General features: G+C 53.8%; 1 protein-coding gene and 1 long non-coding RNA gene across 2 annotated transcripts in view; one reads left to right on the plus strand and one right to left on the minus strand.

Annotated features, from left to right (window-relative positions):
• LPCAT1 (lysophosphatidylcholine acyltransferase 1) overlaps positions 1 to 6,203 on the minus strand; it is a 43,079-nt gene extending 36,876 nt beyond the window's left edge. The window contains exon 1 of the mRNA XM_045848153.1: positions 5,940 to 6,203. Within this exon, the coding sequence (XP_045704109.1) occupies positions 5,940 to 6,074 (135 nt within the window). The 5' untranslated portion in view covers positions 6,075 to 6,203. The remainder of the gene's footprint in view (positions 1 to 5,939) is intronic.
• Positions 4,590 to 10,617, plus strand: LOC123824773. The gene is made up of 3 exons (XR_006786750.1): positions 4,590 to 4,685; positions 5,447 to 5,559; positions 10,370 to 10,617. It is a non-coding gene; the product is annotated as an uncharacterized LOC123824773 (long non-coding RNA).
• The last annotated feature ends 516 nt before the right edge of the window (positions 10,618 to 11,133 follow it).

The following is an 11,133-nucleotide window of genomic DNA, read 5'->3' on the forward strand; positions in this document are numbered from 1 at the left end:
ATGTTTCTCTCTCTCCCTCCCCTCTCTAAAAATAAATAAATAAAATCTTAAAAAAAAAAAAGAAAGTAAAATTGTGAAATGTTCTTTAAAAAGTGTGCACGTGGCAAATAATTTTTTAGGGAAAATCACTCCTCTAGCTCCGAGATGGAAATATGACTCTTAAGCGGAAAACAGCTGCAGCGCCACAGGCACCCGCAGCCCCACGGGCACCTGCGGGAGGCCCCAACACAGGGCGGCCAGCGGCCCTGGCCGGCTCAGTCTGCGGCAGCTTGCGGCCTGCCACCAAAAGCACCCGAGTCCGGCCCAGTGTGCCCGAAGGAAGACGGGAGGCCCAGCGCCACGTGGCCACGTAACAGCGGCATTTAAGCATTTCAGCTCTCAGAACACCTAGGCTCACAAGACTGCAACATGGACCTAATGCCAAGGAACAAGGCACTAGCTTTTTTTTTAATTGAATTTATTGGGGTAACATTGGTTAATAAAATTATATAGGGTTCAAGTATACAATTCTCTAATACATCATTTGCATATGGTATTGTATGCTCACCACCCAAAGTCAAGTCTCCTTCCATCACCATTTGTCCCCCCTTCGCCCTCTTCAACCTTCCCCCACACTCCTTTCCCTCTGATAATCGGCACTGTCATAGCTATGAAGTTTCTTGCTTGTTTTTGTTTAATCCCTTCACCTTTTCCACCCAGTCTCCAACTCCCCTCCCCTGTGACAGCTGTCTGTCTGTTCTCTGTATCCACGAGTAGATGAAAAAGCTGTGGCACATTCACACAATGGAATTTTACGCAGCCGTAGAAAAGAAGGCAATCTCACCTTCTGTGACGGCATGGAATAAACTAGGAGAGCATTATGCTGAGTGAGACAAGTCCGCCAGAGAAAGACAAATGCCGCATGTCTTCACTTGTGGGTGGAGTGTAACGGACACGGCCCCGGGAGCTGCACAGCAACTTGGGCTCGAGGACAAACACTATGGTCACACTCAACATGTTATTTCCAAACACATGCTTTCCTCGGTGCTCGTTTTCAAAACACTGCCCTTCCCAGCTAGACTACGCGCTTATGGAACACCAGCAACGTTAGAAACACAGCTCAGGCCAGGCCAGGCCAGGCCGCCTTAACCCACCCCCACAAGCCCAGGGGAGCTCCAGGGGATCCATGGGGGCTATTCCCAGGCCTGCTCTGGGAAGGGTAGCACCTTGCCCTGCACAGCCCCAGGGGCAGGGAGACAGGGGAGCAGGGCTGTCAGGAGGCTCCGGGTCTTTAGGGCAGGTGGGTGGGGCAGGGGTAGGGCTTTGTGGAGCACGGTTTTGTGGGAGCCCTGCTCAGACTCACCCGAGAAGGGGAGCCCAGGGCACCTCCTCAGATGGTATCCATCATCGGGGACAGGCCCTCCCGGAGCCTTGAGGCCTGTGGGCCTGCCAGGGTGGGCAGGCTGCCCAGCTCCTGAAGCACACTTTCGAGTGACTGTTTTAGGGATGAAATCCTGATTTTTTAAAATGAGAAATAAGACTGACTGTGCTTTGCTCAGTACTAAGAAGTTAAAGAGGTTGTGGAACAAAACTGTATGCACATACTTGTGTATGTACAATGCATGTGAGTGTGTACAGGTATACTTCTGTATATGAGTGTGCCTGTATATTCTTCTGTGTGTATGTATGTACTGTGTATGAGTGTGTATATATACTCCAGGGTATGTGTGTATACAAAATGTGTAAATAAGTTATATACTTCTGTGTGTACATGATGTGTGTGTGAGTGTATGCATATACACACACATATAAAACATACACGAATGTCGAAAATCCACACATCAGGACAGAAGAGCATAAAAACTGAAAAGACAAGTTTTTTCCAACCTTGAATCTCCCTTCCCACCCTCAGCATTAGCCACAGTCCAGCTTTACGTGCGTGCCCCTCCATAAATTAGAGTCGGTGAGTCAGAAGAGAAGGCCAGTTCCCTGATAGTCATGTCGGATGCCTGCACTGAGGTAGCCCTGGCTGCCCAGGACTCGGGACAGCACTGGCCTTGGGCCTGTCTCCTCACCTGGGACATGGGAACACAGCACCTGACCCTCCACTCACCCCCTCCCACAGTGGCACTGAGTGACCAGCACAAGGACACTGGGCATGTCCTGGATCCCACTGGGCTACAACTGTGCCAACAGAGGCATCATCGCCACCAGACTCCCAGGTGGTCAGAGACCTGCGGCCTGGTGTCCACTTGAGCCTCAGCCTCCGGGTATCCAGGGAGGGTGAGGCCTTCTCTGTTCTCCCCTGGGACACACGCTGTCCTGGAAACCCTCCATGCCCTGTTTCCCTGGGTTTATTACCCCTCGAGAACGCCAGCTTCAGGCCAGGTCACCTCCCATTTACCTATCCCTCCACACCCCTGGAAGACAGCTGGCGTCACAGCAGGTGCTAGATAAAGAGCTGCTCCTTGTTTTGGAGTCTCAGGCATGGAGTCACCAGACACAAGGGGCAGCGGGGGGGGGGGGGTGCGGGGGGCACGGCTGGCAGGGCCCAGGAGTCTGGCGGGTCGGGGGGCAGGAGGGACATGCCAGGCCTGGCCCGTGTGCATGGGGGTGGGGGGCACTGAAGCCAAGGGCCGGGATGTCAACTATGAGTGGTCAGGAGCATACAAAGTGTGGGATTCCCTGCGCCAGAAGGGCCACACCTAACTCAGGATCCGGGTGGAGACCAACCAAGGTATCTGCTGCTTTTCTTTTCTTTTCTTTTTTTTTAATCAAAACTCAGGCATTCTGATAAGGACTCCAAGACTGTCCACTTCTGGGTAAATTGCATGCAGGGCCACCAACTGCAGGTCCGGTGAGAGGGAGTCTTCCCAGACTCAGCCCTCCTGGTAATCCTCTCTGGGGATCAGGCCAGCGGAGGGTGCGCTCCCCAGCCTCTGCCCTCCCAGGACTCAGTTCCAAAGTGTACAGGAGGCCGGGGCCTGCTCTCCAGGAAGTCAGTGCTCACTGACACCGGTACGGGGAGTTCAGAAAAGAGGGAACTTCAGAGCTGGAAGTGGGAATGCGCTCACGTCCATGCGCTCCAGCGGGAAGCACCCAAAAACCCGGGTGATACAAAACCACTTCACGATTTCAGGAGTAACGGATCACCATGTGACTACCCAGTACTATAATTATCCATGGCTTTCAGAACTTATGCATTGTTTTCTGTCCAAAGAGATGCTTAAGCTCCTTGCGAAATCTGCAGTTAAATGACAGATGGACTGGTCATTAATCCACAGACTCGCAATGGCCCTTCCCCAGCAGCAAATGCTAGCAGGTAAGTGCAGGTCTCCTTACTGGCTTATCTTAACCAGAATTTACATGATTTCTGAGCACTCTCGGTGTCTCAGTCACTGCTGAATCCATTTATTTACTGATTTGGGAGGCAGTAGATGGGCCAATTCACTCTGTGGAAACTCTACCCTACAACGCAGTAGATAATGGTAAAACGTGTGGCCGACAGAACGCTGTCTGGTGAAAAGCAAAATGAGTCTTCAGAGTGGGACCTGGGAGGTGGAGAGCAATGAGGGACGACACACCCTCAGCCACACGTCGCTGACACCTGAGCAGCAGCAATGACTCCGGTACAAACACATGATTATGCTGACAGCGGCGGTCTCTGAAACATTGTGACAAGGTGTACACAAAGTATCTTACCCACCTGTTCTTTTTCTGAATGTCATCCAGAGGCGGCCTGACATCTAAAACCAGGATCTCAAACTCATCTCAGTGAAGAACAGCCTGAAGAGCCCACAGGCACTGCTCTAAAGCCCCAATGTACGAGTCTGTGACCGCTGGTGGAGGGGAGCCGGGGATTTCCTACTCTGCTCGGACATCCTCCCCTTTCGCCTGTTTCTTCACTCAGCAGCTAGCTGAGTCCCTGCAGTGGACCCCATCCGCTGGAGCGGTGAGCACACAGTTTGGAATGGGACAGACAGCGGCAGTGGCATCAGGTGGGCTGCAAAGTGGACAGGGATACGGAGGTGGGCCTCTGGGAACCTCCAGGGAGGGGAGGGCGGCTTCTCCCTTGCAGTGATATTTCACCCAAGAGGGAGAAGCAGAGAGGCGGGGAGAGAGTGGACAAGAGGAAGAGAGAGAGAGCCCTGTGGCAACTGGAGCCAACTGTGACAAGCCTGGGGGTGGGGAAGGGCCCAGAAGGGACCTTGGAAAGCCCCCGAAGGAGCCAGGGTTCGCTGGGCCCCCAGAGCACCTCAGCGGGTTCTAAGCTGAAACGCAGAGGGAGAAGGAAAGCCCCCTGAACCACAGGAGTGGCGGGGGCAGGGCTGGTGGGTGGGGGCCCATGCAGGAGCATAGGAGAAGTGACTGTGTGTCCTATCCCCCAGCATTCTGGGCATAGCACCTGCTAGGTGGTGGGTTTGAGGCTACAAGTGAACTAGGCACCGGGAGACCACACGGCAGGTGGGGGACAGAGGTGGGGGACAAGGACCAGGAGCCAACTGGGGACAACCTTGCCCTTTCCTATCACTAGAAGGGACACCACCCTCTCCGTTCTCTTCCCTCTTTTCTATCTCCGCCCACAGTCTCCTCTGCCTCCCGTGCCAATCGAAACCACCAAGAAGGCGCTCTGAGAAAAGGCAGGAGTCCCAGAAAATGACAGCTTAATGCTGACTTCAAGAACTTTCACTTTAACATCGTTTCAGGTGAATTACTTTACACGTTAAAAAATTCTCAATGTCCCACCCAAAAGTTGGTCACAGTTGGAAACATACTGCCCACCAACTAGACAACCACTTAAATCCCCAAACTGCACGCCTGCTCCTGGGTAGTTCTGGAGTCCAAGGAAAGGCCATACTGGGAGGTACCTTAAAGAAATGCAAACACCACACACAACCGGAGCACAGAGACCTGACACCGCCAGGCAGGCATTCCACCAGGTCGGAAACCCCATGAAGGAAAGGAGGAGGCCCTGGCCTGGTTGCTTTTCCACCAGGTCGGAAACCCCCAACCCAGGGAACATACAAAAATCAACCAAGGAATGTATAAATGGGTGGGACAAGAAATCAATGTTTCTCTGTCTCTCTCTGTCATCATCAGTAAATTAAAAAGAAAACACGAAAGAAAGAAAAGAAAAGAGTGAGGGAGAGAGGGAAGGGAAGGGAAGGGAAGGGAAGAGTGTGCAAGCCCCGCTGCTTCCTGCAGCCACCCATCCCTCAGCCAGGACCAGATGATCCCAGAAATAACACCAGATGGAAGCAAATGGCACACTGTTCCCTCCCAGGCTGGAACCGAAGTTGTATACAATTGATTCTGGTTGCGGACTCAACCCAAGGGAGCGCCCCTGGCACATTCCCCAGAAAACAACTGGCAAACAGAGGCGCAAACGCTCCTGCTGTTCATCTTCAGGGGGTCCCACACAGCCCGCACACCACTGTCTCTCGCACTGACTCAAGTCGTCCACTAGGTCCCCACGTACGAAGCTCATCAAGTGACAAAAATCACACGGGAGGGGAGTCCGCTCCAGCACCGCATGGAGCCTGCACACCGCAGGAGTGGACAACGACACCAGGGACCGAGGTGCGTGGGCCGAGGGGGGCTGCGGGTATCAGGGGAAGTGATGCGAGGATCAGGAAAAGAGGTGCAGGGCCAGGGAGAGAGGATGCAGGGCTGGATCCGGGGTGCGGGGGCCCGGGGAAAGAGGATGAGGAGCCAGGCTCAGGGCACGGGCGGCGGGAAAATAGGTGAGGGGACCGAGGATGGAGCGAGGGCGCCGGGGACTCCGGCTGCGGAATGCGGGCCGCAGAGCGGTGTAGCGGTCGCGGGCCTCGGGCTCCAGAGGGGCGGCAGCCGGGCTGGGCCTCGCCGGAGGACCCCTCCCCGCACCCCTCCCCGCCGCGCATCCCCGCCCCTCGGCGCGGCCCCGGCCGCGGGCTCGCGGGGCAGCGGCGGGAACCCACCTGGGCCTTCCGCAGGGCGCCGAGGCGCAGCTCGTGCACGAAGGGGTTCCGCCCCGGGGGCGCCAGCCGCCGCGCGTCGACGGCCCCCGCGCTGGAGGCGGGGGCATCCCGGGGACCGCGTCCCCGCAGTCTCATGGCCGCGCCGCCCTCCGAAAGGGGAGCCGGGGAGCTGGGCGCGCCGGGCGCAGAGCGCGGCGCGGAGCGGAGCAGGGAGCCGAGCGCAGAGCCCGGCGCGGGACAAGGATGCGCGGCGGCTGGAGCGGGCCGGTGTGCGGCCGCGCAGGCGCGGGAGGGGCGGCGGTGTGACGTGCGCGGGGGGCGGTAGCGGGGCGGGGCCGGGGCGGGGTTTTATCTCAAACCCCCGCCCACCGCGGGCCTGGAGTAGCTGCCGCGGACACTGCTAGCTCGTTGCAACCCGGGTTAGCTCTTGGGGGGCCGCGGGAAAAGCAGCGCGGGTTTTGAGGAGCGCCTAGGTCCAGGCCGGAGCGCCTCCCGTCTGGCCGGACCACAGAGAACCAGCGGCCGGCCCGGTTCCGGGAGGACAGGAGGTCCGGTTGCCACTTCGGCGAGGCTTGCCACGTCGCCCCCTTACGCCTCTCAGCACAGGACCCGGGGCGCCGCCCTGGTTTCAGCGCTGACCCGCGCGGGGACTGGGTCAGTGGCTGGCCCAAGTCCAGCACGCGAGCTACCCCATCTCCACTCCGGGTCTAGGTGTGAGGCTCTGCCTCACCGCCCCAAATCTTGAGGCCCACGAGGAGCAGGGCCTGGCCAGGCCGCACGTGTAAGAGGCCATTGCATTCTCGGGTCCATTAGGACTGCTCTCCAGAACCAGCCCCCGCCGCTTTTCTTCCCTCTACCTTGTCCTCACTCAGACTGTTGCTGCAAGGCGGTCTTGGGGAAGGGGCTTCTCGCTGCATTCTCCTAGGTCCGTGCTAACTCTGTTTGTTAGAGTAGGCCTCATCCCAGACATGTGGGGTCCGCTCAAACCCGGGGCCCACGCAGACGGTGGGACCAGGCAGGGGGTCCACGGAGGGGAGTCCAGTGGTTTGAATCAAATAATCCTTATTCCCTAATTACTCTAGTTCATGGAATTACTCTCTGAATGAAGGGGAGATATTTGGGGATCCCTAATTTATAGCACAGTATTAACTAGGGTAAAAGTGAAATAGCTCCATGTTCAAATTTCGTAAATTAAGAAAAAAATTCACCGCAAACCTTTTGTAGGGAGAACAGCAACTTTCTTGGCACGCCCCTCCTTGTGGCCCTGGCGGTCAGGCATCAGCTGATGGGCGAGGGAGGTTGACAGGGACACAGCCCAGCAGCCCCTCTGTGCACACATGGGGGTCTGACATCACGGGAAGGAGCCCAGCTCTTCCTGCATTGTTCTAAGGCTGCAGGAAGGTCAGACCTCACTGGGGCTTCTGTTATCTGTAAGGCCCTCCAGCCTCATCCCTTCCTGGGCAGTGGGTCAGGGGGTGACTCAGCTCTCTGATAACGCAGCTGAGACCCTTACCTCCAAAACAGTGAAGTATCACCATGCTGAACCCCCTCTCTGTTTTAACGGAGGGAGAGAATTGGGACCAAAGGAGAGGCCATTGGTTCTCTCTGGCATCCCACACAACGAAGTTAACAAGGAAGGGAAGAGCAGGGCTGGGTCCAACACCGATTCAGAGCCTTATCCTTGACCTGGGCAAGCGAGCTCTCCTGGAACCTCGGCTGGCACGTCTGTGAGAAACAGCCAGTGGCAGTGTTGCCTTCCACTCTGTGCTGTGATGACGTAAAGGCCCTGGGAACTGTGGTGGACATGACCTGCTGGCGGACACCAGCAGGCACTGTTTCCCTTGCCTCGGTGGCCATCAGCACTCTGCTGATCTCCAGGGACTGGGTTGGTGATGGCTCTGATCTCAGATACAAGAGTCCAGCTGGGAAGGCTGGTGGGGCAGTGGGAGAGGCTGGGCAGAGTGGGGAGGAAGAGGGAGAGGCGAGACCAAAAGGGAGGGTGTCCCACTCATTCACAATAAACAGAGCCATGGTGAACTCTGGAAGGCCAACAAGGGCCAAAGGCCGCCAGGAGAGCGGGGTGAAGGTGCAGAGGGCTCAGGATGGTGAGTCCAGGAGTTGCTCCCCTCAGGAGCACTGGCTGGGATAGAACTTAAATGCTGTCCAGTTGTCGTAGATAGCTGTGGAAAGCACCCTGCAGTGAGCCACGTGGTGGACAGGGAATGGGAATTCCAAGGACTGTTTCTTTTAAAGCTGTCCGATGAAGGAGGAAGGGGGCAAGAGGGGGGGTGTGCAGATGGAGACACAGGGAGTAGGGTGCAGATCCAGGATGGTTGCTTTAGGGAGGGTTACTCTCTGGGCCTGTTCCTAGGTGAGGGCCAACAGTGGGCCTGGAGGCACAGTTGAAAACCCACTGATGACCCTACCTCAGTCCAGAAGATCTAGGGTCAGGGGAAGCAATGGGCTGGGACCAGAGGTTGGGACTCCTCCTCGGGCGGGCTGGAAAGGACTGGATAGCTAACAGGGTGGATCAACCATTTCGGACAAAGATCTTTTGTGTGTGAGGAAGTCAACTATCTCCTGGAGGCTGAGAGTGAGAGGTAGGGGCTGGCAGGTGGGGCTGTGGGAAGAATGGTGCAGGCTGGGAGGTTGGTTGGCTGGAACTGGTTGTCCACTCTTAGGCTTCGATTTTAATACTATGATGGAATGTTCTGGAAGTTCTGGAGTGTTCTGGAAGCTTGATTAGGAAAAGTTGGTCTTGGGTATGGAGCTATAAGCAGTTTCTTTCAGAAGAAGGGGATAACCTTCAGTTTATCTCTGGGTTAAGTTTCCCAGTTTTGGAAAAACTACCAAACAGGTCCTTTAGCTACTAAGGCAAGTTCCCCCTGGCTCCCCAGGAACCTCAGGGATGCACAGCCTGCGGGGCGGGGCGTAGGGGCTGCCCGCCAAGCTCTGCCCCTGTGGCTCCCTGCTGTTCTCTTTTAAGCGGGGAGATCAAGAGGGAACTCTCTCCCACCCTCCCGATGAACTGAGGACACTGCCTGCTGGTTGCTGTGGGGCTGGGGATTTGCACTGTGTTTATTTATTTAATTTTAGAATTATTTACAGGAAAAGAAGACATTTTCTCCTTCATTTTCTCTTACTATTTATTTTTAGTTCCACCTTATTTCTAAGAATAACCACCTTATGGTTATTTTTAATCTGCTCACAGATTTTTTTCCTCTACACAGTGACCCAATAGTCTCATCACCGTTTATTAGTTTCCCATTTGTGGTTCCGCTTTGCACACAGACAGAAGTGTTCATAAAGCTCTGTTGCAGGCACTCTATTTTAATCCCCCGGTTTATTGGTTCCTGTGAGGACACCACACTGTCTTCATTTCTGTACCTTAGGGGGATGTGCCGTAGTAACCAGTAGGGTGCATTCCTGTTGGAGCTTCTTTTCAAGGCTTGTCTGTGATTTGTAGAACTTTCTATCCATCCAGATTATAGGATCAGTTTGTCCGGTTGCTAAAATTTCTTTACTGCAAGTTTTGGGTTGCATTAAATGTGTAGGTTGTTGCAGTAAGAATTTGTTGAAAGGTCCCTGGAGTTAGGTTTAATTAGGTGAGTAAGACACGCAGATGGGATGACTATCAGTCATCAGGGAAGAAGTTTCACTCACAGCTCCCTAGAAACAGGAGGCGCACAGGGACCTGGGGCCTCAGGGGAAGAACCAGGGTCAGTCAGGTCGGGAGAGAGCCCAGGGAATACCCTTTGTTGTGGTTTCCACAGGCGGGGAACAGGCCAGGAAGGATAAACAGGTTTAGGATTGGCTAGTGTCAATAATTTCAGTCGGCTAAGGGGTAGGGGCTGCCCCTGAACGGCTGGTATCTGCCCTGAGGTGATTAGGGCGGAGGACAGTGGCCCTCAGTGTGAGTGCCCGATAGAGGAGAGGGCGGGTACTGGGTGGTTGGTTTGCACTTGGAAAGCATGCTCCCAGGCCCGTGGCCCTGGGAGAGGCAGTCAGTCCCGAGGAAGCGAGGCCTCCAGCTGTCAAAGTGTTAGAAATACAGAAAATTAAAAAAAAAACACATTTCATACTTTGCAATGTTAAGCATTATTTTTCACCAACATGGATTATTTTTTCATTTATTTAGGTCTTCTTTTAAGTTCTTTGAGAGCATTTAAATTTTTTCTACATAAAGATTCTACATTTTTATTAGACTAATTCCTGGATATATTATAATTTTGCAGTGGTAAAATAAAGGAATCTTACTGTTTTTATTAATTTTTCTCATTGTTCATGGCTCACATGGAGGAATGTGGCTCTTGTTGAGGTTGGGTAAAAGCACACCATGGGGGACAAGAGGCCATGGTGGGTGTCCCTGGCCCAGGTGCATGTCCCTGCCCAGGTGCATGTCCCGGCCTAGGTAGCTGTCTCTGCCCCAGGTGGATGCAGCCCCAGATGGATGCAGCCCCAGATGGATGCAGCTGAATGAGGGACCCCAGCATCTGCAGTGGATGAACCTCCCAGGAAACCTGCAGAATCACGAGGAACCATGAATCCTGTGCTTTTCCGTATCTGAGCATTGGCACGTTTTGTTAAACATCCATTGCATCTCCCAAAGGGCAGGCGTGTCAGGTTTTGATGAAATCCAGTTTATCAATATCTCTTTTGTATGGGTAACGCTTTTGACATCCTGTTGTAGAAGGACTTACCTACACTGAGGTCATTGATATTTTGTAAATAAATAAAATGTTTTGAAACAACTTTAAAAAAGATTTTCTTATTTCAGAAGTTTTACAGCTTTTAATAGTATGTAGCTTTAATATTGTAGCTTTAATATTATGGTCCATATTCCATTTTGAGCTAATGTTTGGGTGTGGCATGAGTCGGTGGTAGGGGCAGAGATGAACACTCTCTTTTCTCGCTGGATATCCAACTGCATTTGTTGAAGAAAATGTCTTGCCCCATAGAACTACCTTGTCAACATTGTCAAAAATCAAGTGACCATGTCTGTGTGTGTCTGTCTCTGGGCTTCAGGTTGCATTCCATCTACCTGCACATTGACACCTATCCCGATGTCGCATCGTCCCTGCCACTGAGGCTTTGCATTAAGTCTGAAATTAGATAATGCAAGTCCTCCAACTTTGATCCTCTTTGCCAAAATTGTTTTGACTCTTCTAGATCCTTTCATCTTCCACGTAAATTT

The sequence above is a fragment of the Phyllostomus hastatus genome, unplaced genomic scaffold, assembly GCF_019186645.2.
Source record: "Phyllostomus hastatus isolate PE091 unplaced genomic scaffold, TTU_PhHast_1.1 phas_contig_58, whole genome shotgun sequence".
Classification (NCBI taxonomy): domain Eukaryota; kingdom Metazoa; phylum Chordata; class Mammalia; order Chiroptera; family Phyllostomidae; genus Phyllostomus; species Phyllostomus hastatus.